This window comes from Phocoena sinus, chromosome 1 (assembly GCF_008692025.1).
Source record: "Phocoena sinus isolate mPhoSin1 chromosome 1, mPhoSin1.pri, whole genome shotgun sequence".
In the NCBI taxonomy this organism is placed as follows: Eukaryota; Metazoa; Chordata; class Mammalia; order Artiodactyla; family Phocoenidae; genus Phocoena; species Phocoena sinus.
Genome location: NC_045763.1, coordinates 113,585,319 through 113,612,701, shown reverse-complemented (window position 1 = coordinate 113,612,701; position 27,383 = coordinate 113,585,319). Strand labels below are relative to the sequence as shown.

The 27,383-nt window shown below is 56.9% G+C and overlaps 3 protein-coding genes across 11 annotated transcripts; all 3 read left to right on the top strand.

Moving 5' to 3' along the window:
- Positions 1-173: 173 nt before the first annotated feature.
- Positions 174-10,513, top strand: SHC1 (SHC adaptor protein 1). 8 transcript variants are annotated; one of them, XM_032606252.1, is made up of 14 exons: positions 192-328; positions 2,442-2,590; positions 3,797-3,964; positions 4,502-4,572; positions 5,099-5,162; positions 5,309-5,428; positions 5,705-5,758; positions 5,947-5,998; positions 6,160-6,286; positions 7,102-7,300; positions 7,388-7,457; positions 7,536-7,670; positions 7,815-8,053; positions 8,876-10,513. In XM_032606252.1, exons 3-14 carry the CDS (start codon positions 3,800-3,802, stop codon positions 9,002-9,004), a joined length of 1,425 nt encoding a protein of 474 aa, XP_032462143.1. In that variant the 5' UTR covers positions 192-328; positions 2,442-2,590; positions 3,797-3,799; the 3' UTR covers positions 9,005-10,513. The 8 variants fall into 8 exon arrangements, with proteins under 8 accessions (XP_032462152.1, XP_032462133.1, XP_032462169.1 ...); XM_032606261.1 differs by lacking the exon at positions 2,442-2,590 and having other exon boundaries at positions 174-328; positions 7,539-7,670; XM_032606242.1 differs by lacking the exon at positions 2,442-2,590 and having other exon boundaries at positions 174-328.
- A 515-nt stretch (positions 10,514-11,028) lies between these two features.
- PYGO2 (pygopus family PHD finger 2) lies at positions 11,029-15,290 on the top strand. The gene is made up of 3 exons (XM_032606301.1): positions 11,029-11,335; positions 11,782-11,831; positions 12,478-15,290. Exons 1-3 carry the CDS (start codon positions 11,233-11,235, stop codon positions 13,543-13,545), a joined length of 1,221 nt encoding a protein of 406 aa, XP_032462192.1. The 5' UTR covers positions 11,029-11,232; the 3' UTR covers positions 13,546-15,290.
- An 827-nt stretch (positions 15,291-16,117) lies between these two features.
- PBXIP1 (PBX homeobox interacting protein 1) lies at positions 16,118-26,788 on the top strand. 2 transcript variants are annotated; one of them, XM_032606204.1, is made up of 11 exons: positions 16,118-16,212; positions 18,573-18,659; positions 20,411-20,537; positions 20,894-20,958; positions 21,032-21,197; positions 22,772-23,005; positions 23,134-23,157; positions 23,450-23,532; positions 23,617-23,748; positions 24,356-25,587; positions 26,118-26,788. In XM_032606204.1, the coding sequence occupies exons 2-11, from the start codon at positions 18,609-18,611 to the stop codon at positions 26,197-26,199; spliced, it is 2,196 nt and encodes a 731-aa protein (XP_032462095.1). In that variant the 5' UTR covers positions 16,118-16,212; positions 18,573-18,608; the 3' UTR covers positions 26,200-26,788. The 2 variants fall into 2 exon arrangements, with proteins under 2 accessions (XP_032462095.1, XP_032462101.1); XM_032606210.1 differs by lacking the exon at positions 16,118-16,212 and adding an exon at positions 19,695-19,817 and having other exon boundaries at positions 18,580-18,659.
- The last annotated feature ends 595 nt before the right edge of the window (positions 26,789-27,383 follow it).

Genomic DNA, 27,383 nt, shown 5'->3' with positions numbered 1-27,383 from the left:
GATTTGCTTCTCCTTGAGTCCTTATTGGAGGTGCACTGCTTACGTTGCTCAAGAACAAACGCAGGTCAAAACTAGGCCTCTTATTGGCTATCACGGCTCCTGTGCGCGTTCTCGTGCTGCCATTGGCTGACACGGGAAAGTGGGCCGGGTGAAGGAGGGACGATGAGGTAGAGGGTCAGGGGTTAGTGAGGCCGGAAGTGAGTGAAATAAAGTTTCTCCAGGGAGGCCGGGCCCGGGGAGAAAGTTGGAGCGGCGACCTTAGAAGGCAGTGGCGTGATCCGGAACCAAATCGGCCCGCGGTGCGGTGCGGAGACTCCATGAAGCCCTGGTGAGTTGGGACTTTTTTTCTTCTTAGGTGACCCACTCCTCCTCCCCGGAACCCCTCTCCCGGGACCCTACTTCCGGTCTTCACTTATAAGCCCCGCCCCTGCGACCCCCTCCCCGGAAGTCCCACCTCCCAACTTCAGGGGGCTCCCCGAACCCCGACTTGTTTTCTATTTATTGTCCCCGACCCCACTCTGTCGCCCGACTTTCCTGGAAGTCCCACCCCCATACATGCTTCCAGGCCCTACTACTAGAAACCCTACGTTAGTCCTTCCAATTCCCCGAAACTCCGCCTCCTAGCGACGATTCTCCGCCAACTCCTGTCTATCAAAAAGCCTATCTCCCGAAAGGGCAGAGCCCTGCCCCTCAAAGAACTATTCGAATTCAAGAAGCCACGCCTCTCTAGGGGTTCCTCCCCTCTAGAAGCCCCGCCCCCTCTTTAATCCACGTCTGAGTGTCCAGAAGCCTTGCTTCCTGGGAGTCTCTCTGATGCTCGCGTCCTGAGAGGGCCACGCCCCCTCAGGAGCGTTATCCCTGTAAGACCCTGGTCATCGCCTCAGAAGCTTTGTCTTCAATCCCAGAAACTTCACCTGCTTAACATTTCCTTGTTCTTTTTCTCTTTGGGGACTTTGGCTCAGTTTTCCTGAGCTCTCATGCTCCACTGGGTAGGAAGTCAGAAGTTCACATCTCTGGCTCTGAGGAGTAAGAGATTAGAGGCAGCCCTTTTCCTCTCCCTTACCCCCTTCCAAGGGTGGACCTACTTGAAGGGGGCTGGACTTGGGGTTTGGTACGAGAGTGGGAGGGAGACTCGCTCATAGATTCCCAGCCCCACTCCCAGGACCGACTCCACCCCAGAAACAGCTGTTTGTCTCATACCTGTACATCGGGAGCTGGGTAGGGCCACGGATTTGTTGGTGTGTGACATGTGGGTGTGACAGGAGAGAAAGTTTTCCACCACCAGAAAACGGTGGCTTGGAGTGGGTGTAGGTAATAGTGTCCTTTTTGCTGTTTGATTTTCTTTTTTAAGGGACTCCTCAGGCCCCACCACTTCTCTGGCTCTTCCCCTCCCCCTAACCGGAGTTCTAGTCTGGGCATTCCTCCTGGTCCCGCTTGCCCAGCCTTCCCTTCTGGAAACATTCCTGAGCTTTCGCCATTTCCTGCTACTTTCCGCCGCTCTTGCCTCCTCCTCCCTGCTGGGCTGAGAAGCCACACGCAGCTTCTTCCAGTCACCCGGATTCCCAGTAGCAATCTCCTTTCTTCCTACATAAATTTAAAAATCCCTACTTCCTCTTTCTTTTCTAACAATGCTCACACCTGTTGGTCATTCCCTGCTTCTGGATCCTGCAGGCACCCATAGAATGCCCACCTCTAAAGATGAGGACATCCTGGTGTGTGTGTGTGTGTGTGTGTGTGTGTGTGTGTGTGTGTGTGATGGGGGTGTGAGGCTTTGGCAGAATACTTTCCTCATTCTCTCTATGCCTGGGCGCTGAGTCTTTAGGAAACAGAGTGATAGAATTTCTTCTCGGGAGTGGTGCATGGAGTGGCAAAGCTCTCCCTGGAGGACTAAGTGGGAGGTGATATGCACAGTATCTAACATGTTTTAAGTGCTAGTGTTGTTCATTGCTATAATCATATGATAATTTGCATCTTTTTATATTCTGAAGTAAATTTAAGGATAGGTAATTCTGCGGTGAGCCTGGGGGGTTATATGGATCTTTTACAACTACTTTTTTGGGTCACTTTCCAACTTCCTTTATGGCCCCCTTGAGCAGAGCTGTGGAAGGAAGCTGTGGGCGGAAGGAATGGGTTTGGGACTGTTCCCTGTGTCCATCCTCAGTCCTTCTCCTGGCACCCCTTTCTCCTTAGCAGATTTGTCTTCTGCCCCCTCTGTCCCTTCATGGCCCGTAGCCCCCACTTCTCTTGGAGAACTGTTGCACTCTCCCATTTCCTCCAGCCAGACTCTGCCTCTGGCGTGAGGGGCATCGTGCTCTGTGGTGGACACCTGCTCCCTTCCCAGTCACTACTGCAAGAGGAGGGGTATGAACTTACCCGCAGGTCCAGGGAGCTGACCTTAGTGTCAATGCCCTGGCCGCCCCCACCCCTTCTACCCTTGACAGCTTGCTTCGCTGTGGAAAGGGGGACAGAAGAGTGCTTGGCATGGGCCGCTGCTCCTTGGCATGGTAGGCGCCATGCATGGAGAACAAGCCTCCACCAGCCTGTCCTCTGCTCCAGCTCCTGCCTGGTGGCTCCCTGATGCACCACCCAGGTTGGACTTTATTCCCCTTACTTCACCAGCTTTGCCCTTCCTCTTGGCCCCTCCCTGCATCCACTGGGACCACGTCCTTCCTTTTCCCATTTCTTTAGCTCCCTCCACAGCTGTGGTAGCAGAGGATGCTAATGGCCCAGGCTCCCTGGGGCCACCCCATGTGTGATAGTGGTGGGGGGTCGCCGGGGGTGGCCGGGCCTGGAGGAGGAGGGAGTTTGAGTGTTCAACTAGGACAGGAAGGGAATTGCTGAGCTCAGGAATCCCCTCCCTTTCCCACCCCCAGCTGCCTCTGTTTCCTCCCTCATTCCCCCCACTGCCCTCCCTTAGTTTCCTGCTCCCTTTGGCCTGCCCATGTCTGGTTTGGATTGATGCAGACCTCCTCTTGCCACCCTCCTTTCCTTCTCACTCCTCCATCCTTCCCTCCCACTCCCACTTTATTCCTCTCCAGATTACTTGCTGTTTGTACCGGGGCGGGGTGGGGGGGGCGCGGGCATGGATCGCTCTGCCCTGTAAGAGTTCTGGGTTGGGGCAGTGCTGGAGGCTTAGCCCCTCAGAGCCTGTGAGTCAGCACTGTCCTCGGGATTGGTCTCTCCCCTTAGCTTCCCGCCCCTGGGGAGGAGCCAGTCAGCTCTAGGTCCAGCCCGTTCTCCTCACAGCTAGAGAAGAGGCTCCACGCTGGGCGGGGATGGGGCCTGAAACTCTCTGGGTCTGAGCCTGGGGAGCCAGAGCCACTTGTCCCTCTCCCTCCCCAGGACCCTTGAGATCCCTGGGCCAGAGAGGTCCGATCAGGCTAAGGGCCTGGGATGCCCCCTGCCTGGCCCCCTTGCCCTGACTGGCAGGGGGGCCAGGCTGGGCAGCAGCCTTCCTCTCACTCCAGCCATGGATCTCCTGCCCCCCAAGCCCAAGTACAACCCACTTCGGAATGAGTCTCTGTCATCGCTGGAGGAGGGAGCTTCAGGGTCCACCCCACCGGAGGAGCTGCCTTCCCCATCAGCCTCGTCTCTGGGGCCCATGCTGCCACCTCTGCCTGGGGACGATAGTCCCACTACCCTGTGCTCCTTCTTCCCCCGGATGAGCAACCTGAAGCTGGCCAACCCGGCTGGGGGGCGCCTGGGGCCGAAGGGGGAGCCAGGAAGGGCAGCCGAGGATGGGGAGGGGATCGTAGGGGCAGCCATGCCGGACTCAGGCCCCCTGCCCCTCCTCCAGGACATGAACAAGCTGAGTGGAGGCGGCGGGCGCAGGACTCGGGTGGAAGGGGGCCAGCTGGGGGGCGAGGAGTGGACCCGCCACGGGAGCTTTGTCAATAAGCCCACGCGGGGCTGGCTGCATCCCAACGACAAAGTCATGGGACCCGGGGTTTCCTACTTGGTTCGGGTGAGTGAACATCCTCCCTCCCACTCCCTCCATCCAGTTCCTCTGCTCACTAGTCTTTTTTTTCCTGCTCTTCCCCAGCAACTCCCTTGGTTTCTGTGTCCTGTTTCTTAAACCTTTCTTGCCCCTTCTCTGATTCTTTCACCCCTTCCCTTCCAGCTCTGTCTGGGGCCCCTTCCTTCTTGTGACTCCCCCACCCCCACCCTGCCATGCTTAGCACAAAGCCCAGCACAAGCCCTTAGTAAGTGTTGGAATGAGTGACTCTTGACTGTCCCCTCCAGTCTCCTCCCCCTTTCTGGAGATGTCACTCCATCCCACCCAGTGCCTGTCACTCCCCTCCGAATTCTCTTCCCACATGCATGAGGTCCCCCAAACTTGCCTTCTCTCCTCACCCTGTTGTTCTGCATGTCGTGGGATGTATCCACGGGCAGTGGGCAGAACTTCTGCAACCTTACGGAACAAGCAGGGAAGAGTCCTGGGGTTCTTTGTGAAGAGGTGGGGGGAGGCGGCTGACTGTTCTCCTCCCGTCCCTCCCCTCAGTACATGGGCTGTGTGGAGGTCCTGCAGTCAATGCGTGCCCTGGACTTCAACACCCGGACGCAGGTCACCAGGTTGGTGGGGCGGGGGGCGGAGTGTGGGGGTCCTGGGATTTGTGAGGGGAGGGGGGAGTGGGTCACTTGGCAGTGGCACTAGTGATGGCTCATCTTTGGGTGGTGAAGGGGATTGAGAGAAAGTTAGGGAAGGGAGTCGAAGTCTCAATGAAGAGAGGCAACTCTGACCTGGCTCCTTCTTGCTTATGCAGCCTGGGGGGTTGTGGGGGAGGTGGCAGAGGCAGCTGGCAGCTGGAGCCTGAGTGGAAAATGGGGGTAGATGGAAGGTTGCTGCTGCCTTTGGGAAGGGGATGGGACATTTGGTAGCTGGAAGGGGGTGGGCCCAGACCCACTGAGGCTCTAACCCAATCAGCCAGGAAGCAGCCTCTCAGTGTCATCAAATATTAAAGGCCCTTAATTCAATCCGCCACGACAAAGAGCCTGGAGTGCCCCTGGAGTCTGGCCTGGCCTTCCCCTCCCCCAGCCCTGTGGCAGCTCCAGCCGGGTGGGAGGCAGGTTGTGGGTCTGAGTACCCCTCTTTCCCCAGGGAGGCCATCAGTCTGGTGTGTGACGCTGTGCCGGGTGCCAAGGGGGCAACAAGGAGGAGAAAGGTAGCTGGGGTCGATGGGGCTAGGGGCGCTGCCGGGAGAGGTGGAGGAGCAGGGAGAAGGCTGGTGCGGGGCATGCGGGGAGGAGGCCAGGAGGCAGGAGTGTGCGGGGAGTCCCCAGCTTCTGAGATCCTCGGGCCCTTCCCTAGCCCTGTAGCCGTCCACTCAGCTCCATCCTGGGGAGGAGTAACCTGAAATTTGCTGGAATGCCAATCACTCTCACCGTCTCCACCAGCAGCCTCAACCTCATGGCCGCAGACTGCAAACAGGTTGGTGGACTAGGGCGGCAGGACCAGAAGCATTGATGGGAGGGCTAAGTGAGGACCCGGTTATGAGGGTTATGAGGGCAAGAAGCTCGGAGGGAAGGCTTGGGAGCATCAGGACGGTAGGGAAGGAGGAGATTAGGAGGACATGGGTTGAGAAGCCAAAAGGATGAGACTGGGACCCCAGGGTCCTGGGCCAATGGTGGGGGGCGCCCAGTGGGCCCTGAGGCTGCCTGATACACGTCATTCCCTTCCTTCTCCATCCCCTGCCCTAACCCTCAGATCATCGCCAACCACCACATGCAATCCATCTCGTTTGCGTCTGGCGGGGACCCGGTGAGTTGGGGGATGAGCACGGGTGGTGGGAGAAGAGTACGGGGCTAGGGGTTGGGAAGACACTGGCTAGAGAATAGAGCGTGCTAGGATTGAGGTGATATCTGAAGAGGACTGGGTTTGAGGGGTCAGGAGTGAGGTGGGGCTATGAAGTTTAGCTAACTGGCCTCTTCTGACTCTGTCCACCCCAGGACACAGCCGAGTATGTCGCCTATGTTGCCAAAGACCCGGTGAATCAGAGAGGTGAGGCGTGGTGGGGAGCACTGGGTGGGGCCAGCTGTCCGAGAGGTAGGTGAGCAGGACCCGGCGGCTCCTGGCTGTGGAGGACAGACGACAAGGGCCTCTGCGCCTCCTCCTGGCCACGCTGCCCCCGAGCTCTCTGATGGCCTCTGCTGTGTCCCCAGCCTGCCACATCCTGGAGTGTCCCGAAGGGCTTGCTCAGGACGTCATCAGCACCATTGGCCAGGCCTTCGAGTTGCGTTTCAAACAATACCTCAGGAACCCGCCCAAGCTGGTCACCCCCCATGACAGGTGAGTGGGCCAGGGTTGGGGGGCGGCCAGCTCTTGGGCCCCAGACCGGAATTGGAAAAGTAGGTCTGCTCTTCCCACACTTGAGCTCAGAGAGGTTCAGGGAAGGAAATAACCTGTGCGCCCCTGCTTCCCACTTCCTGCTATTCTTAAGTTTCCTGTGGCCATCAGGAAGGTCTTTCGAGGCCCTGCCTGCTGCAGGGCCAACTCTTCCTGTCGTGTGCCCGTGGTGGAGCTGTAGTCCAGGACGTCCACGCTGCAGCTCTTCCCTGGCTAGATGGGCTTTTCTTTTCCAAGCCATCTCATTGCTGGTCTGTCCTTTTGTGCATTTCTCTATATTTAGTTTAGTTCTTCATTTTCTTGCCTCTAGAAGCCGTCAAGAATTTGGGTGAGGGAGGATGGCTCTTTCCTGAGATCCTTACCTTTCCCACCTCAGACCAGTAATATTGAGTATTTAGAGGAGGTTAAATGATTCTGGAGCACCCCCCTCCCCTGTACTTACTGCTCCCCCTCCCTCTTGGGAGACAGCTTAATGATCAAGGGCATGACTTTAAAGACAAATCCGAATTCACATCTCAGCTCCACCACCTTTTAGTTGAGACCTAAATCCTTTTACCCCGACCCTCATTTTCCTCATCTATAAAATCGAAGAAGGGAATAATACCTACCTTATAGGGTTGCCAGGAGGATGAAATGATTATATATATGAAACACCCAGCCTCAGGCCTACCCCTCAGGGAATGCCCAGTATGTGACCGCTGTTCTGTCTGTTCTCCATCCTCTTACCCATGCTCTTCTCTTCCTCCTGTCCCTCCCAGGATGGCTGGCTTTGATGGCTCAGCTTGGGATGAGGAGGAAGAAGAGCCACCTGACCATCAGTACTATAATGACTTCCCTGGGAAGGAACCCCCTCTTGGGGGGGTGGTGGACATGAGACTTCGGGAAGGAGTCCCCCAGGGGGCTGCTCGACCCACTCCACCCAGTGCCCAGACCCCTAGCCACCTGGGAGCCACGCTGGTAAGTTGCTTGCAGGAAGGTGGGCTGGGCCCAGGATGGCAGCGTCTGGTTAGGGCCTCTGGTCTCACCCTATTTTTGTCCCTTCAGCCAGTGGGGCAGCCTGTTGGAGGAGACCCAGAAGCCCGCAAACAGATGCTGCCCCCGCCACCCTGCCCAGGTATGAAGGGAGCTGAGAGGGGCAGAGTGGGGTGTGAGAAGCAGGGCGGGGATCACTGTAAAGCCTCCCTTTCCTCAGCAGGCAGAGAGCTCTTTGATGATCCCTCCTATGTCAATGTCCAGAACCTAGACAAGGCACGGCAAGCAGGCAGTGGGGCCGGGCCCCCCAATCCTGCCATCAATGGCAGCGCGCCCCGAGACCTCTTTGACATGAGTGAGTGTGCCCCTCTCCTTCCTGCATCTGCGTCTTCCCACTTGGTTCCTCCTCTTTTCTTCCTGGCCTCCCCTCCCTGAGGGTCTGGCTCTTGAGCATGTGTTGTGCCAGCTGCCTCTTCTAGCCCTCTCTCTGTACCCCCAGAGCCCTTTGAAGATGCCCTGCGGGTGCCTCCACCTCCCCAGTTGGTGGCCATGGCTGAGCAGCTCCGAGGGGAGCCCTGGTTTCACGGGAAGCTGAGCCGGCGGGAGGCCGAGGCACTGCTACAGCTCAACGGGGACTTCCTGGTGCGGGAAAGCACGACCACGCCTGGCCAGTATGTGCTCACTGGCCTGCAGAGTGGGCAGCCCAAGCACCTGCTACTGGTGGACCCTGAGGGTGTGGTGAGTATCGCAGGGGTATGGGTGGGTGAGGCAGAAAGGAAGATGCAGTACCCTCCTGTGCAGCCCTGTTCCTGCCTCACTGCTTCCTAGACTTTACCTGCTGGGCACCTCTACCTGAGCCTCCCCTGCTCTCAAGGTGCCTGGCATTCCCCCTCTAGTGGCTTAGGGTTCCTTCCCTTCTCACATCCCTGAACTTGAGCTGTTTTCCCTTCAGTCCCGGCCAATCCCCAAACTTTATGCCCACAAGTGCTGGAAGGTGCACATGTCACCTTAGTCCCTCTTTTGACAAATGAGAAAACCATCCTTAAGAGGTTGTGATGCTCAATGTCAGATGGTTAGAGGCTAGGCACCCCAAATCTCCTCTCTCAAGAGGAGCCAGGGGCCTCCCCAGCTTCTCCAGACTCAGGGCTCAGACCAGTGCTCTGTCTTCTGTCTGCACTGTCCCTCTGCCCCTCATAACTTTGGTCTCTTTTCTATAGCAACCTCAGCCTCCTTCGCATGTCTTTTTTGTACTGTGTATCCTCTTCTGAGACATACCACCTTCTTCCAGGTCAGGGGAGGAGTAGCTATCCCTCAGCTTCATGATTTCTGGGCTGATGTCCCCTCTGCCTTTTCCCAGTTCACTGACCTGCCCATTCCCACGGCTATCTCCAGCTCCTCTTTCTAGAGAAGCCTCAATGATCAGGACTGACGGCCCTCCCGCTTCTGCCATCTTTTTCTCCTGCCTCGACCCTCTTGAACATTCCAGCTTCCTCAGCTTTGGGGACTGAGGTCTTATTTGACTCTTCACCTGAATTGACCTTCTCCCTTCCCACTTCGCAGGTTCGGACAAAGGATCACCGCTTTGAGAGTGTCAGTCACCTCATCAGCTACCACATGGACAATCACTTGCCCATCATCTCTGCGGGCAGCGAACTGTGTCTCCAGCAACCTGTGGAGCGGAAGCTGTGATCTGTCCCAGTGCTCTCTCCTAGAAGATGCCCTGTGACCCCTTCCACCCTATTGCCCAATTCTCGGGACCTCACTTGGGAGTGTTCTGTGGGCTTGGCCTTGTGTAGGGATGGGGGTAGTGTGGACATTGGGTTCAGCGTCCAGCTGAGTGAGAGGGTTTGAGTCAGGAGCCAGGGGTAGAGTCCTGCTTTTCCCCAAACCTCACCAAAGTATTAATGTACAGAGTGGCCCCCTTCCCTGGGCCTTTCCTGTGCCAACTTGATACCCCCTTCCCCAAGGTGGGTGCTGGAGGCCTGGGCAGTATGCCTCCTTGTAATGGAAAATGTCCTGTGGTGATAGGCCCAGTGGAGCAATCACCCTTCCAGGGAAGGGGAATGAATCACACCCTTAGTCTACCCCTGGGCTCAGGGTACCCCAGACCCCTCTCAACAACCCTCCCTCCCAGCGTTTAAACTTTGTGCCTTTGACCATCTGCTAGGTCTGAAGATATTTTATGCAAAGAGTTCTTGGGGCCCTGAAGTCAAGCATGGGGGTGCTGACACCTTGGCTTCTGGGACCCCATCCTCTCCTTGCTCAGTACCCCCTCCCCTTTAGGTTGGGTGAACAGAGGCAGGAGTGGCAGCTGTCCCCTCTCCACCGGGATATGCAGCCCTTAGAGATTGCCTTAAAGCCCCCTCCCAGCCAGTGGGGAGATGGACCTGCCTCTTGCTCAGTGCCTCTTGGGTGGGGCCCCTCACCCCAGGGGGTCTATATATACATTTGGCAAGTCCATCCCCCCCCATGTTGCATGCATGTTATACTCTAGAGCCAAAGTACAACCCTTCCTCCTGTAGCCTCTGCCCTGCCTCCCCCTGCTGGGGTGGTGGGGGGATGACTGAAGTGTCATCCTAGGTGGATTTTGTGGAGGTGGGAACAGGGGCACTGAGACTCTAAAGCAGTAGACAATCCTCAGATACCATCGGTAGATTTGGAACTGCGTTTTTTATTTTATATGCATATATTTTAGGGCTGTAGATTTACTTTACTAATTTGTTTTCCATAGCTTATTCCTGAGCACAAAATGATAATAATCCATTTATACATCACCTTTTTGACTTTTCAAAGCCCTTTTACAACTATTGGCATTTTCCTCACCCTGGCCTTTGCCGGTAGCGTTATCTTTTCTGAGAGACCAGAGGCCGAGTGTGAGCTAGGACTAGAGAAACTTGGACCTCCCACCGCGAGGCTGGGAGGCAGAAGTTTGGCTGAATGGCTGTTAGTTTCACACGGGGCGGGCGGGGGCTTGGGGACACTTAAAACCTGCAGTTATTGAATCCCTTCTCCAGGCCGGGTCCTGCCTCAACGACAGAGGAGCCGGTCCTGCTCTGTCATTAGGCCTTGTGGATAAGGGAGCGTGGACTATCTAAATCCTCACCTCCCTTTTTTTTCTTTTCTTTTTGTTTGGATGTTTTCACGGGTCTCACTTATACCAAAGGGAAAGAATCTTCATTAAAGTCCATATTTCTTCTACCTCGGCTTCCTGGTCCCTGTCGCTGCCTATTGTTGGCTGTGGGCCCCCCGCGGCGGGAGGCCGAGGCAGCCTCGGGGCGCGGTGCGGCCCGGCCCACCTGGCCTCGCTCGGGTCGCGCCTCCTCGCGGAGGAGGGGCGCCGGGAGGGCGCGGCGGGGTGGGGAGGGCGGGGCCATCATCCAAGGAGATGTTCGTGTCTGCAACTGGGGCCGCGGCGGCGGGGTGGGATCGCGGCCGGCCGAACCCCATGCGGCTCGGGCTTCCCAGGCGCGCGCTCACGCCCTCGCGCACCTCTGCGGCGGCCCCTCGGCGGGGGATGGTACGGCCCAGCCGCAGAGCCCACGGCCGCCGTCTGCCCTAGTAAGCGGGCACGCGGCGCTCCCGGGCTTGGGACGGCCCCCCGCCCCAGGGTCGTGCCTTGGTACCGCCCTGCCCGCCCGGCGCTCGGGGGAGGGTGTGACCCGGGCCTCGCTCCCCCTCCTTGCCGTGCGCAGTGGTGGCTGCCACGCCGAGTTCCGGTTCCTGTGGCTGCGGCCGCGGGCGGGCGGTAAGGCTGGGCGAGAGTGCAGTTGGCCCCCGGGCTCGCCGACCCCGCCTCGCCGCACCTCCGGCTTGCTGCAGCGCGGGGGCCTGCGCCGCCCCAGCCTCCCCTTCCGGGCCATGGTGCAACCCCAGGGCGCGTCCGTCCCCCGCCGCCGCTGACCCCGGTCCCCCACTCCATGGCCGCCTCGGCGCCGCCCCCACCGGACAAGCTGGAGGGAGGTGGCGGCCCCGCACCGCCCCCTGCGCCACCCAGCACCGGGAGGAAACAGGGCAAGGCCGGTGAGACCGCTGAGGGGGCCTGGGGCTGGCGAGGCCGAGAAGTCGGGGAGCTCGGAGGGAGGGCTGGCGGGCGGGGGAGGTGGTGGTCCTCTGGCTGAGGACTCTGAAGGGCGGGGAGGCTCAGGTGAAAAGGATGGGTGGGTGAAGCCCTCCAGGGGTTGCGGGCAGGGGTTCACAGATTGCGGATCCTAGAGTTTGGGGCACCTGGAGTTCAGGAGCCACTTGGGAGTCTGAGGGTATCAAGAGATGGGGCGTCTCATTTGAAGGAAGAGGCAGCTGAGAGTGTAGCGTCCAATTTATTTTTCAAAGTGCACCATTGTTAGTATCTGTGAAGTAAATAAACAAGAGTATAATGAAGTTAGAAGAGTTCCTTATATCATGGCTGCGAGAGAGGAGGTTGGGGAAACTTCAGGGAAACTTGTGTCTGCGTTTTACTACTTTTCCAGGTCTGCAAATGAAGAGCCCAGAAAAGAAGCGAAGGAAGTCAAATACTCAGGTGAATGGTGGTTGGTGGCGGGGGTAATTCCTAGTAGCTCCTTTAGGTGCTCTGCTCTGCCCCTCCAATGTCTCTACTTTGCATAAGCCGCGGGGAGAAGAGAAAATTGTCTTTCTTGTTCTGTTTCTGGTCCTTTCCTTCAACTTCATAACAGATTTTAGGGGTAGGGGTGGGGATGAGATGGTTTGACCAAAGGTCTTATCAGTCAGGATTAGAAACATTCTCTCCCCCGTTTGTGCTGTCGTGTTTCCCACATGATGTTAACAGCTACCACTTACTGAACGTTTTCTAAGTGTCAGGGATTGTGCTAAAACTAGCAGTTTGGGGAGATGGGTATTGTCACTATTTTACAGATGAGGAATCTGAGGCTTAAAAAAGTTAAATGCCTGCACCAGGGCCTTGAAGTTACTCAGTGTCAGAGCTAGGATTCCAGCGTAGTTCTGCCTGTTTTCAAAACACAGTTACTGCACTATGCTGGTTCTGCTCTCCACTCTCAGTTTCTTTGTTGCATTCTAAAGTCCATCTTGATTTAAGATCTGAGCTGGCCAGTACCAGCCTCCAAAAATGTGTATTGTGTTTCTGACGCTCTCTTGGTTTAGCTCTCCGTCTCCCTCCATGACCCTCTTTCCCTCCTCTTTTCCCCCAGGGCCCTGCATACTCACATCTGACGGAGTTTGCGCCACCCCCGACTCCCATGGTCGATCACCTGGTCGCATCCAACCCTTTTGAGGATGACTTCGGAGCCCCTAAGGTGGGGGGCGCAGCCCCTCCATTCCTGGGCAGTCCTGTCCCCTTTGGGGGCTTCCGTGTACAGGGGGGCATGGCAGGCCAGGTACCCCCAGGCTATGGCACTGGGGGTGGAGGAGGCCCCCAGCCTCTTCGTCGACAGCCCCCCCCTTTCCCTCCCAACCCCATGGGTCCTGCTTTCAACATGCCCCCACAGGGCCCTGGCTACCCTCCCCCAGGCAACATGAACTTTCCCAGCCAACCCTTCAACCAGCCTCTGGGTCAAAACTTTAGCCCGCCTGGTGGGCAGATGATGTCAGGCCCCGTGGGGGGATTTGGCCCCATGATCTCACCCACCATGGGACAGCCTCCCAGAGGGGAGCTGGGCCCCCCTTCTCTCCCTCAACGCTTTGCCCAGCCAGGGGCACCTTTTGGTCCTTCTCCTCTCCAGAGACCTGGTCAGGGCCTCCCCAGCTTGCCCCCCAACACAAGTCCCTTCCCTGGTCCGGACCCTGGCTTTCCTGGCCCTGGTGGTGAGGATGGGGGGAAGCCCTTAAATACACCTGCTCCCACTGCTTTTCCCCAGGAGCCCCACTCAGGCTCCCCGGCTGCTGCTGTTAATGGAAATCAGCCCAGTTTTCCCCCAAACAGCAGTGGGCGGGGTGGGGGCACCCCAGATGCCAATAGCCTGGCACCCCCTGGCAAGACAAGTGCGGGCTCAGGGCCCCAGCCTCCCCCAGGCCTGGTGTATCCATGTGGTGCCTGTCGGAGTGAGGTGAACGACGACCAAGATGCCATTCTGTGTGAGGCTTCCTGCCAGAAGTGGTTCCACCGCGAGTGCACGGGCATGACTGAGAGCGCCTATGGGTTGCTGACCACTGAGGCCTCTGCTGTCTGGGCCTGCGATCTCTGCCTCAAGACCAAGGAGATCCAGTCTGTCTACATCCGCGAGGGCATGGGGCAGCTGGTGGCTGCTAACGATGGGTGATGCTGGCGAGGTGCCCAGGAAGTGCATACGTTCCTCCCTGCTCTTCCAGGGTGGTTGTTTTCCTGTCTGGCTCTTGGTCCTTGTTTCCACTGGCTTCCCATCCCCATGGGGCAGAAACACAATGTCTCCTGGGGGCAGAAAAGGAACTGAGACGGGCAGGCAGAAGAGCCTGGCTTGCTCACTTTTCTGGAAACTTACGTGTTGAGATCTACAGAGGTCCAGGAAACCAAAGCCCTGCCAAGCAGAGCCATTTTTGGTGGCTGTCTCTGGAGGCCTAGGGGTGCGACTGCAAGAGAAAAGAGGCTGGAGGAAGATCTGAAGGGCAGGGGTGTCCCCTCTACAGATGATGGATGCCCCCAACACCTGTGCCTAACACTCCTATCTAGCCCCCTAGCCTTAGGTTTTGGAGTCCAGTATTAAAGGTTTCTGGCCAGAGGAGTTGGGGGTCTCTTCCCATCTCTGCAGTAGCCCTTTCACGGGTGCTGGGAAACAGCTTTAGAGAATAAATGGAGATTTTCCTCTTTTCTTACCTTCCCCTTGCCTCCTCCAAGACCTACCCAACTCCTCCCCCCTCAGAGAACCAAATAGCTTGAAGAAGCAGGAGAGTACGTGGCTATGGCAGTTTGTTGGTGATTTGGGGCTTCAAGACAGTAGGTAAGAGATGCTGTCAGGACATATCTTCCTCATACCAAAGTCACTGGTCCTTTCTCAGACTCTCTTGTGCTTTTTCCCTAATGACAATATTTTTGCTAAAAATTGGGATATGTGGTCTGACAGAGCAGAATATTTGATGTTTGGACTGTCCTGGAAGCCTGGACTCTGGCTGTACACCCCCCCATCTGTTGCACATTATTCCCAGCGCTGGTCTTCAACTTTTGGCGCCCTTACTTCCCTGCTTCCCTGGCTTGATTGAAGGAAAGCTTGAAGAGGCGCAGAGCCCTTATACCTCATTTTTTCTCCTGATGAAAGGATCCCTGTCCCTGCCTGTGGGTGGGGAGGTGGCAGGACCCTTATTGCCATGGTACTAAAATGCAATCCAGAGCCTGGATGTTTTTTGTTTCTCTCTTTCCCTGCTATTCTTTATATCTTCTCCGGCCTGGTGATCTAGCTGTTCTCATTCCTCTCAGCCAGGGTCCTGCACTGGGCTTTGTTTTTATTTTATTTTGTAAGCACTGCCTGCCAGAGATGGGCCAGCGGCCTTAGCAGGAGCCCCTCACAGCTGCTGTCTCTTCCTTACAGCTCCTGCACACATTCCTCAGTGGGGTGGGGAAGGCAGGCTTGGGGTGTGGCCCTGAGAGGAGCTGGTGTTCCCCTGCCCCCACTTCTCCCGGGACCCTAGGGTGTGAAGAGAAGACAAAGGTATACTGCAGAACTCTTGCCTGCCCAGGTGCAGCATGCATCCTCTGAGGCTGTGAGAAAGAAGGGAGAGGCCTCTGGGCCTCTCTCCAGTGTTCCCTGCCGTGGAACAGCAGAGATGGCAGCCCCCCCCCCCCCCCCCCCACTGCTGAGCTTTGTGTTGTGTTTGTGGTTCTGTTTGCCCCTCTTTTATCGGTTGCTATTTTTGTGGTCTCCCCCATCTCTGCATTTGGTAAGATGGCTCTTGCGGGGGGGTGGGGGGGTGGGCGTGTCAGCTCAGTCCCTCTCTCCCTCTCAGTCCACTGCTTTTTGGAAGGAAGTGGGGGTGGCAGAGACGTGGTGGGGAAAGTTTTGTATGGTTGGGTTAATAAAATGACTTGGAAAATCCAGACCAGGACTCCTTGCTGTTGGGGTGTACAGGGTTGGAATGAAGCAGTCACTGCTGGTCAGGATGGTTGCGGGGTGAGGATATGTATCCCTCAGGGTCCTTGGAGGTGGGAATGGCAGAAAGACTCGGGCCCCTGTGCTGACCCTGGTACAAGCCGCAGGGCCCAGGGAGGCTTTTTGGCTCCACCTCTCCCCCTGTGTCCCTGCTGCGAGAAACAAGTTTCTTTTCTGAGCATGTTCCTGGGCCAGGCTTGGAGCCAAGCAGGAGCTTTGGCTCCAAGGCTTCAGGGAGACAACTGCCTTTAGAGCTTCTGGGGTTAGCGCCCGCACTCCCACTCCCGAGTTGTTTGGTTTAGGGGTCGAGCGTAGCTCCAGGGGTGGGGGATGGGGCTGCCTTGGTCTAGCAGATTTCATTTTTGGATGCTTTTCAGCCCCCCATCCCCCTTTAAAAAAAACAGCGGCATCCTTAATCCGCACCGGAGCAGGGTAAGGAGAGTGGCAGGAGGGCTATTTCCAACACATAATTTGCCCCTCTCCCCTCCCCCATCCTGCAGCTGTCTCTGTCTGTCCGGGAACCAACCTGGCTCCTGGTCCTGGAGATGTCACGCCTTGCCTTTCAGTTTTGGGTCTTCCCTCCAGAAATTGTTTAGACACTGGGAAAGGAGGGAAGGTGACCCAGGATTCAGTTTGTTGAAAGTCCAGTGTCCCACCGGGAGGTAAGCCCAGGTTTAGGGGCTCTGCAGGTACCCGCTCTCCACCCCTGGCTCTCAAGTTTAGCTGTTATTGGCCAAAAGTTTCCGCCCCCTCAGGGAACTTGACTTTCCATTGGCCAGTCCTTAGTCACATGACCTTCCTTTCTCGGGGCTGTGAAGCTGGAGAGCCAGCAACAAGTTCAGCTGAAGACTGAAGCAAGAGCTGGGTCAGGTAATGCCCTAGCGGGGAAGGGGCCATAGATCTCCGTAAGAGAGGAAGGATGGAGGAGAGGAAGGGCAGAACTCTGAAGGGTTGGGCCCCACCGAGGATCTGCAGAGCTGTTTGTTACTTCTGGGCCGGCGGAAGGGGGATCATGGGCGGCCGTTTCCAAAACAGAAACTTGCTCTGGGTCCCCCAGACAAGTCCTAGGTCCTTTGCGTTAGAGGTTTGGGGGAACAACTCTTAGAGGGGTTGAAATTAGCTGGATGAGACTTCCCAGCTTTGTACAGAGAGGGAGAGCTCCCCCTTTAGCTGTCTTTTAGAAACAGCACAAATCCCTGACAGTCCTTACAGGACGTTTTTGTTGAATCCTGCCTGAATGAAAAGAGAGGGAGTAGTGAGGAGAGGGTGGAGGTGGGTTTTCTTCCAAGAGGTTGATGAGAAGAAAGAGATCTGAAAATAGCAGGGAAGGGTGGGGATTAAACAGCAGAAGGAACTTCCTAATAAGGCAGTGAGATGCTGGCTTGGGAGAACTGGGAGATCTTTTGGAATGCTGGGTGAACCCAATCAAGATAGAGATACCAACCAGGGTTTGGAACAGACTGTCTTCTGTTCGGGTCTCAGAAATATTTGTCTTGTTGACCCAAATACCGTTGCTGGTTTCCATGGAAACAGTGTGTCTGACATCACCCTGGTTGCTATGGTGCCTGGTTCTGGAGGACCTGAGCAGGCTGTACACAGCCAGGGATAAACAGGGACTTCAGACCAAGCTGCTGCTACTTCCTTCCTGCCACCACCTGTTAAGAGTCACACGCAGCAACTGGGGATGGGGAGATGATGACAGAATGGCGGGGTTGGGGCCTGAGACCAGAAGGCAGCACAGTGATGGTTCTGTGGATGCCTGTAGAAACCGGCCAGGGGTGTCCTGTTGGACGTGGTGTGGAGAAGTCACTGCAGCCATTCTCCTGTCTCCTTGTGGGATGGGTGCATGTGTCTGGGAGGCATGGGTATTGGGGGATGCTGTGAGGGGTCCTTCATCTGTCCTGGGCTTGGATCTTGATTGGCAAGGGCCACAGGAGGTTTTTAGGGCACCATGTAGGACTCACACTAGCTCAAACAGAAAGGGGAATTGTGGTGGTTTCCCAAGGTAGAGCTGCCACACTTCTACCCCAGCCTCACTTCCATTTTCCCAGGGTTTCCTTTCAGAGTCCTTTTCCACTTTCCACCTTTCTAGTCCATCAACAAGCAGTCATGTAGTCTCCTCTAAAGGATCACAATCCCAGATTCGAGGGGGTCAGCTCCTCTATCCCTCCACCTTTATGCCGGGTCCCAATTGCCAGCCTGGGGGAGTAGTCTAGGCCATGGATGGAGGGGTAGGTCCTCTTCTCATCCTGCCTTGTGTCAGGCTTTGGAAACTGGAGTAACTTCCCACGCCCACCCGGCCAAGTCAGAGCAGATTAGCAGGGGTTAGGACCACAACCCTGATTTTTGTCCATGCTTTGCAAACTGTAAAGTGCTTTATACATGATAGCTGCCATAAATCCCTTTTGCCAGTCACCTTCAAGTTCCCTAAGATGAAATTCTGGAGTTTACTAAGAAGGGAAACAACTTAGAATGGAGAGTGAGAGTGACAAAGAGATTTACTAAAGGTACATTGAGGTGGATCTAAGCTATGCCAGTTGTTCTCAACCCTGGCTGCAAATGAGAATCATTTGGGAGATTAAAAAAAAAATCCTTCCCTGAGCCTGACCCTTGAACACAGTTGTATCAGAATCTTAGGTGATTCCATTGTGCAGCCAGTGTACAAGACCCCTGAACTAGACCACAGAAAGGACTTATGGTGGGTGATGGGTGGGTGACTTGTGGGTGAAGGAGGCCATTGAGTCTTCTTTTCTAGGCTCTGGGGAAGAAGGTGGTGATTATGGGGGAGGCTGGGGAGGTGAAGGGAGGGCTGGGTTGTTCCTCACTCTTTTTAGCTGTTCATCGTTGGCAAGTCATGTCAGCCAATTTTCTGGCCTTCATTTCCCTTCATTTTCCCTGACTATAACATGAGAGAGTTGGCCTGGATTTTTCCCGAAGCCCTTCCAGCCCTATGCTTCTCTGACCTTTCAAGGTCAGTTCTGTTTCCCAGTTTACCAAGGGCTCTTTCGGTCCCTGGCAGAGGCAGGCTTCACTGTGGCTGTTGGTACGTTCTGATTTGAAAGGCAAATACTGCCCAGAAGAGCTGAGGTGTTGGGGTCAGAAGACTGGAACCAGGCTGGCTGTGGTAGTGGCTGCCCAGCCCTTAAACCTTGGAACCCGGTCGAGGCTGCTGTCTCCATCCTGCCTCCCCTGAAGGGAGCTGGGGTCCTTAAGAAAGACTTTTTCTGCAGGTAGCAGCCTCAGTAGCCTTGGGGACCTCAGCAACTATGGCCTCCTGCCCAGACTCGGACAATAGCTGGGTGCTTGCCGGCTCAGAGGTAGGAAAAGCAGGCCTGGGAGCCACATGGAATGGGGGTTCCTGCAGGGCTGGGCTGCTTGCTGCGTCTGTCACCTTCCTTGGTCTTGGTGATCATGTGCATCACCTCCTGCTGGTTGTGAGAGGAACTCTAGTGGCAGGGAGAAGGCCATCAGGCCCTAGGAGTCAGGTGTTGGGACTTGGACCATGCCTTGAAAGAAGGAAATTGCTGGGGTAAGCTGTGAGAAGCAGGGAAGATATTCTGGTGGGAGACCAGCATGAGCAAAGGTTCTGAGGCAACAGTGGGAGAGCCGTGTTGGGGGAGACCAAGGAGGTCCGTTGGAGGAGGTGGAGACATGGGTCAGACGGTGTTGAAGTGAGGTTGGGCCAGAGCCTGGGAACCTCCAGAAGAAGCCTGAAGGGCCTGGCTCGGGCATTCGGGCCTCCTCTTTGATGGGAAATCGTGGAAGGGCTCTGAGTTGGAGGGAGTCAGGACCATTACTGCCTTGGGCAGAGGGTGCAGCCACTGTGTGGGCTGGGCGGGAACTGGGGGAGAGCGTTTTGAAGGTCCTGCAGTCCAGGTTGTAGTTGGTGGAGCGGGATCCCAGTAGACCGCTGTGCTCTGAAGCCACTGAGAAGGGGGCCAGCGGGATTGGGGGGCTGAGTGTCTGCAGAAGGTTTATCAAGGGCTTGGTATGTTCGTACCGCAGGGAGGGAAGAAGGTGAGGAGCTTGAGTTAAAGGCGTCGGGTTTGAGTGGCCTTGAGGAGACCAGTTGGGGGTGAGGGAGCTGCTCTCAGGATGATTGGAGCAGGGCGCATGGACTAGGGCTGGCCGGCAGAGGGGACGGACACCATGCTCCCAGCCAGAGCCCTGGCGCCCTGTTGAGGTGCCTTTGCTGACAGCTGGGGTACCTTGGGCCGGTCGTTTCACCTCTCTGTTCTCCCCTGTAAAAGGGGAGTTGTGATTCTTGCCTGGTAGGAGGGGCCATGAGAAAAAAGTGACTTGAAAATTGTAAAGAAACATACTAAGGTCAAGAATTATTCTTGGAAGGATAGCGGGAGCCATGGATGGGATGAGCGGGCGGTGGCCTGTCAAGGGGGCATAGGCGGAGAAAGGAGAGGCCGTGGCTGGACGGCCGGGCTGAGAGCACCTTGGGAGACAGTCTGGCTGTGGCTGGGGTGAGTCACGTTTCTGTCAGCTCCTGGGAGAGGAGTGTGTGGGGAGGGGGGAAAGGCCAGAAAAGCTTGGAAGATGTAACTAGAGTGGGTGGCCCGTTCTGAGGGCAACTGTGGGGGAAGCCTGCGGCGGTCGGGACCGTGATCCTTAGGCATCCAGGGGACTTTGTTCTCTTGCCATCCTCCCACCTTCCAACCAATAACTGAGTTGGTCACTTGTGGGGAGGGAGACCCAGGCTCTAGCCGGCTTCTCTGGGGAGGTGGGGGGCACCGGGTTTGTAGAGTGGTCCACCGCCTTGGTCCAGTGGTGCTTCTTCATTTAACAGAAACTTGGCCTCTGAAAGTTCTCAGAGCAGCAAGTGAGGTTAGGGAACGGCCGAACACTGCGTAGAGCTGAGATGCTGCAGTGCCAGCTGACCCCCGCCCCGTCCCCACTTTGGAGCAGCCCACTACAGAGTGTATTGTATTTTTGTGAGATGTGGGTTGAGGTCCCTGAGCAGTGCGGCTGGTCCCAGGCACCCCAGTAGAGCACCCCTTGGTTTCGTCCTGCTGTCCTTCCTCTGGAGCAGCCTTTCTGCTTATGCCCCTCCCCCCAGAACCTGCCTGTGGAGACCCTGGGCCCTGAATCCAGGATGGACCTAGAATCCGAGAGAGCTCCCCAGGCCCCTTGGAGCCCCTCGAAGGCAGCTGCTGAGGAGTTAGCTGGGACCTTGGATGGAGAAGGTAACAGGGCCGTACTGAGGGTGGGGTGCAACCACCTCTCCTCCATGTTTTGGTGTTTCCCAGTTTCCTCAGGGAGAGGGAGGCTGCTTGGTCTTATTTCTGGCATTAATCTCAATTTAAAATCTTCCCTCATATGTATAGCTGATTCACTTTGTTGTAAGGCAGAAACTAGCACACCATTGTAAAGCAATTATACCCCAATAAAGATGTTAAAAAAAAAAAACCTTCCCTCATTCTACCCTGGCTTTCTCCTTCCCCTTCCAACTTGGTTGGGGCCTGTGGGAGCCAGAGGGTCGTGTAGCACATTCCGTTGGTGGGGTAGTGGTGTTTCTCCTTAGCCTTTTCTCCTGCCACAGAGACCCTGTTCCAGAGTGAGAGCTCCCAGTCCAGGCCCATTCTGCCAGAGGAGACTGAGGCCAAGGTGAGGACCTTCACTGGGGGAAGGGTAGGAAATGGGGAGGGCCGGGAGCTGCTCACAGCTGTGTCTGCATCAGGGTGTCCTGGAAGGTGATGATCGTGGAATGGAGTCCCCTGGCTCAGGAGACACAGAGGTCCAGGGAGACTTGGAGGAGACCCCCGAGGCAGTAGGCCTGGGACTGGACACACAGGACCTGGAGGATCAGAGTCCCCCCAACAGCCTGCTCTCATCCCCCCAAACAGGTGAGAGTTCTCCTTGTCTCCCCCTGTCACTATCCTTCTAGAAGGTGTGGGAGTGGGAGTAGATATTGCTACTGAACACAGCTCTGGGCCAGGCCCTAGGACTTAGCAGCTTGTTGCCCTCCTTAAATTGTATCAGTGAAACCTTACCACCACCCCTGGGGACACTGAGGCTCAGGTTAAGTCACACAGCAGGTAAGTGGCAGGGCCTAGGTCTGGTCGACTCTTTTGTCTCTGCCGTGGGGCCTCCTCTTTTCTTGCCTCTAGATGCAACTCTTATTCCCTGAGTCCCTTCCGTGTGTCAGCTCTGGGGAAAGAGGTTGGCTTCATGGCCTATGTAAGAGGTGGACTAGACCAAGTCAAGATGCAAGTCAGACCTATGAGGGGCGCAAAAAGGAGGGGGAGGGTGGTTAGTCACGGGACAGGTCGAGGGGAAGGGAGAGGCGGGGACAGCTGGGGAAAGGGCCACACTGGAGGTGTCATTTGAGTGGAGCCTTGAGCAAAGAGGATTTTAGTCGGTAGGGTAGGAGGAAGAGAACATTCTAGGCCAAGGCTGCAGCATCAACAAAGGGATGGGGCCGCCTATCCTGTGCTGAGGAGGCTGTTTCCAGCGCTGGTGGTAGAGGAGTGTATGAGTCCATCTCTGTTGAGGGGTGACAGGGTGGAGGGGGAGGCCGGGGGCTGGGGCCATTTAGGGGGCAACTGACAAAGCCGAGGAAGACCTGAACTAAGGCAGATACAAGGTGAGTGACGTTGAGATGTTTAGGTGTCAAATTGTCGAACTGTCTGCGTGTGGGGTGAAGAGGGAGGGCTGAGGTTGGCTAGGTGGGAGCAGTGGCGTCTTGCCCTGCAGTGGGGGAACACCAGAAAGAACCAGTTTGGAGGGCAATGTGTTGAGTGTTTGGTCCCCAGGGACACCCAGGTGGGAGTGGCCAGGAGGCAGTCAGACAGACGTCCGCGCCTGGAGCTCCAGGGAAGCCAGGTTGGGAGTTACAGATGAGGGACTCATCTGCTCTGTGGGGAAGCCAGCGGGGTGGGTGAGATAGCAGGTGACTGTGTGTACGGTGGGAAGAGCAGAAAAGCAGGAATGGTGCCAGGGGGACCTCTGCCTCTAGGACCGGGAAGAGCCAGGGACTGAGCGGAGGCACTGGGAAGGAGTGGCCAGGGTTCGGGCAGAACCCAGAGCCAGGAAGGTGCTCCACGTGAGGCACGTGTGGGAGGAAGGAGTGCACTTTTAGGGTGAAAGCTGCTCTTGTAGTTTGCAGATTGAAAGGACTGGTCTCCCCCCAGACATAGAGAACAAACGTATGGACACCAAGGGGGCAAAGTGGGGGGGTGGTGTGGTGGTGTGATGAATAGGGAGATTGGGATTGACATATATACACTAAAGGACTGGTCTCCCGCCTCCAGACTGGGCGGGGGTGGTCACTAATGCCCTGGCAGATGTGGGCAGGGTCTCCACGTGCCCCCTCTGTGGTCAGGGCTGGGGGCCTCTCGTGTTCACTTCTGTTTCCCGTCTCTCTGTATGTCCCATCGCTTCCGTTGCTTTACTGTCCTGTCCCCATCCCTTCCTCCAGCTTGGATCAGGGAGGAGGCCCACTGCTCCAGCAGTGAGGACGACACCGACATGGATGTGGAGGGTCTGCGGAGACGGCGGGGCCGGGAGCCCAGCACTCCTCAGCCTGCAGCCCCCCTGGGTGTGGAGGACCAGGCCGGGGGTGAGGGTGCGGGCAGGGAGCTGGGCATCTCCCTCAACATGTGTCTCCTCGGGGCCCTGGTTCTGCTGGGTCTGGGGATCCTCCTCTTCTCCGGTGAGTGGTCCCTCTCCTGATGAGGCCTTAAGCCTCCACTCTGGCCTCTTCTGCCCTCCTGCCGCACTTTCACTCCATTCCAGCCCCTCCTCTGAGGGCCTGACCAGACTCCTCTGTCTCCATTTCAGGTGATCTCTCAGAGGCTGAAAGTGGTGAGTGAGGACGGACCCTGACTGGTTCGTGTCTGTCCCCTTCCAGCCCTGAGGGAGGCTGATGGGGGCAGTTCTCTGGGTCAGGAGTAGGGATGCTGGGGGCTGTATATTTTTTGCTCAGTTATAGGTCTTGTCAGCTATTCAGGGTGACCCTTGACCCTTTACCTCGCTGGACTCTCAGCCATAGGGCGGGTCCAGGGCAGGAGGGTGACTGTGTGTGTTGGGGGGGGGCGGGCGGAGGAGAGGGCCCTGTGTGCCTTGGGGCCAGTTTCAGGATTTCACTTTCCCACAGGGCCCATGGAGGAAGCGGACCTGCAGGTCTTCCCAGATACCGGCTCGGATACTGAGATGCTGGAGGCTGAGGGGGATGGGCAGGCATGTGTGACACTCTCCATTGGTGTGAGGGGCCTGATGGGGGAGATTCAGGGCTGCGGGGGTGACTGGCTCCTTTGCCCTTAGGATGGGCTAAAGCAGCAGCTGCAGACCTCAGCGCCCCCTGACAGTGTTCCCAGCCTGCAGAACATGGCCCTTCTGCTGGACAAGCTGGCCAAGGAGAACCAGGATATCCGGCTGCTGCAGGCCCAGCTGCAGGTGGGCACAAGCAGGAGCGGGTGGACTACACACCCTCCCTAGGCCAGGTGTCTGTCTGTCCTAGTGTCCTCCCCCAAAAGAAGTTTCCTGTATTCACCTGCACACCTTGATCCCCTCCCTTTCCCACTATAGTGAAGTCATCTTCTCAGTTCTCTGTTCATGTCCTGCATGCTGAGGGTTAGGCCAGGACTGGCATACCTGCTTCACGTGGCATGCCACCTCTGCTTGATTGGCATGGTCCACCTGGAGCATTGTGTGGAGAAGGATTTGAAGAACATGCCAAGGCTCAATGGGAAAGAAGTGCTGGGATCAATTAGTAATGTCTGCTCTGGGTATGGGAGGTGGAAATTGGGCACCATAGCCACATCTTGGCTATCTTTCAGTGAATCGGAGAAGTGTGTGCTTAAAAAGGACATAGAAGCTGAGGCCTGTGATGGAATTTGGGGATCCCAGGGTCTGGTGAAGGGTGAAGATGGGGCAGGGGATGAGAACCAGATCCTCAGAGTTTCCCAGGCCATAAAGTCTATGATGGAATGGAATCAGGGTAGAAGGCACTGGGGTCGTCCTTGACTCCTCCTTGTCCTCTCCATCCCTACTCCCATTCCAGGCCCAGAAGGAAGAGCTTCAGAGCCTGATGCATCAGCCCAAAGGGCTGGAAGAGGAGAATGCCTGGCTCCGAGGGGCCCTACAGCAGGGCGAGGCCTCCCAGCGGGCCCTGGAGTTAGAGCTGCAGCAGCTGCGGGCCCAGCTCCAGGGCCTGGAGGCTGACTGTGTCCGGGGCACAGATGGGGTGTGTCGCTATGGGGGCAGAGGCCTGCGGGCTGGCAAGGTCACCAAGGAGCAAGGCCCTAGGGGGCAGGTGCCAAGCCCTGGCTTCCTGGAGCAGAAGAAACAGCTAGAGGCTGAGGCCCAGTCATTAAGGCAAGAGTTGGAGAGGCAGCGGCGGCTGCTGGGGTCTGTGCAGCGGGACCTGGAGCAGAGCTTGAGGGATGTGGGCCGAGGGGACCCAGCCCATGCTGGCCTGGCTGAGGTTGGTCACAGGCTGGCCCAGAAGCTGCAGGGCATGGAGAACTGGGGCCAGCGCCCTGGGGTCCCTGCCAATGCCTCAGAGGCCTGGCATCAGGAGCCTCACTTCCAGAGTTCCAGGGAGTGGAGCGGAAAGGAAAAGTGGTGGGATGGGCAGAGGGACCGGAAGACTGACCACTGGAAACATAAGAAGGAGGAATCTGGCCGGGAAAAGAAGAAGAGCTGGGGGGGTGAGGAGGACAGGGAGCTGGCAGGGAGGTGGAAGGAGGGCAAGCCATGGGTGGAGGAGTGGGCCAGCAAGAAGGACGGCAAGCAACAGGGTTCTAAGGAGCCCCCCAGGAAAAGTGGGAGCCCCCACTCTTCCAGAGAAAGGCAGAAACACCCTCAGTGGAAGGAGGGGGCTAAAGACAGGCATGACCCCCTCCCACTCTGGGCAGAGCTGTTGAGGCACAAGTACCAGGCACCCCAGGGCTGCTCGGGTGTGCACGAGTGTGCCCGTCAGGAGGGCCTGGCCTTCTTTGGCATGGAGCTGGCCCCTGTGCGGCAACAGGAGCTGGCCTCTCTGCTGAGGACGTACCTGGCGCGGCTGCCCTGGGCCAGGCAACTGACCGAGGAGCTACCCCTTTCTCCTGCTTACTTTGGTGAGGACGGTATCTTCCGCCATGACCGCCTCCGCTTCCGGGACTTTGTAGATGCCTTGGAGGACAGCCTGGAGGAGGTGGCAGTGAGACAGACAGGTGATGATGATGAGGTGGATGACTTTGAGGACTTCATCTTCAGCCACTTCTTTGGAGACAAAGCACTGAAGAAGAGGTGGGCAAGCTGTGGGGGAGTTGGGTCGGTGGGAGCAGGAGGCAGGAGGTGATGGTAAGGGGTGTGAAGGAGCCGGGCCCTGAGCTGGGGTGGGGTGGCGGGGTGTTCTTCAGTTTGAGGTTTTATCTCTGCTTTTAGGTCTCCCCTCCCCCCAGCCAGTACTTTTCCTGTCTTCACTTGGGGTCAGGAAGCTGCCTGTGCTCACCCCAGAGTGGTCCTGGGGAGTCCCCTTTTGCGCTGGGGGGATTTTTCCTCCCGAGTTACCCTGTACTGCCCATACCTGCAAGAGAGATTGCTTCCCACCTTCCCGCCTGCCCAGCTGGGGCCTTCATCCTGGGAGACCAGGTCTGGCCACACTCCCCCGCCTCCCCCCCCGCCGTATGATTGATGGTGACTGCCTGTGTCGCCTGTCTTAAGAGGAACAGGGTCCCCTCTCCTCAGGGAGTGCCTTCTCATCATGTGGATGTGGCATTGTTGTCTAAAGGCCTCTTATTGCCCCCCCCCCCGCCCCGCCCCATGCCTCTCCACAGGTCTGGGAAGAAGGACAAACACTGGCGGAACCCCAGAGTTGTGGGGCCCAGGGAGGAACACAGCCACCAGCGCCAGGGCTGAGGCCCCGTGCTGTCTGTCCCCTGGGAACCGTTAAACTGCCACCTCCCTTGGCTCGTTTGGTGTCCTTGGATATCCTTCACCGAGGAGAGCGGAAATCACCCAGCCCCTAACTGAAACCACTTTTGCTAGAAAAAGGTCTTAGCTGGACCTGCCTTGCTATCTATGCAAATGTATGCAAATATTCAGGACCTGGGGCCGTGACCCTTGCAGCCTGATTGTGTCATGCCAGTGGGGGGGGGAGGGGAGAGAAGCCTGTTTTTTTGGGGGTGGGGTGGAGGTAGGGGGGATGGGGCAATTCTAATTCTGAAGCCAGAGAGCTTACCTCCGTGCGTGTGTGTGTGTGTGTGCGCGCGCGCGTCGGGGAGGGGAGGGGGAGAGTGGGCTCCTTGGCTGCACGCACTGACCCGGGCCCCCTGGGATTTGACTATCCTGGCTGGCTGGGGGCCCAGCATGAGGGTTTCCCCTGGCGTTTTGTTAGATTTGGAAGGAGCTGTCCCCAGGGGGGTAAAACCCCCTTTTAAGCCTTGCTGCTCACCTCCACACGTGAACTGTAGACTCAGATCCCAATAAAATGCTGTTGGAGCTGTGACATTGGGTGGAGACTCTGTCACTTGGGGCTGTTTCTAAGCACAAGGGACATCCACACCCACCGCCTTGTAGGCACTGGTGCTCACCTTCTCCCATATACTCCTCTCCCAGTCACCTCACCCTCGCAGCAAACCTCAGGCCCTCTGGGCTGGAGCTCCCCATTTTGCTCACAGCTGCCTTGGCTGCACCCCTGGGAGATGTAGAAATATGCGAATGGGTTTTGGAGTCTGAGCCTTGGGCTCAAATCCAGTTTGAGTGATTTTGGGCAAGTTAATCCCTGGGAGCCTTGGGTTTCTAATCCTCAAAAAAGGAGACTGAGGGGCTGGAGAAGAGATTAAATAAAGCAGTGTAAACCAAATACCTGTCTTGTATTTGGCACTCAAAAGTGATTTCACTCCCTTCAGGGTGTGGAGGAGGGAGGAGAAGGGGACCCCCGACCCACCCCCGCACCTCCCCCAGGATTGGGGAGGTGAAGGAACCACTAGGTGGTGCCTCGGCTCCACGTTTGCTCCAGACATCACCTCCCTCACTACTTTAGTACCCCAAATCTTGGACCCCCCCACCCCACTGATTTGGGCCGTCTCTCTGGCTAGCTC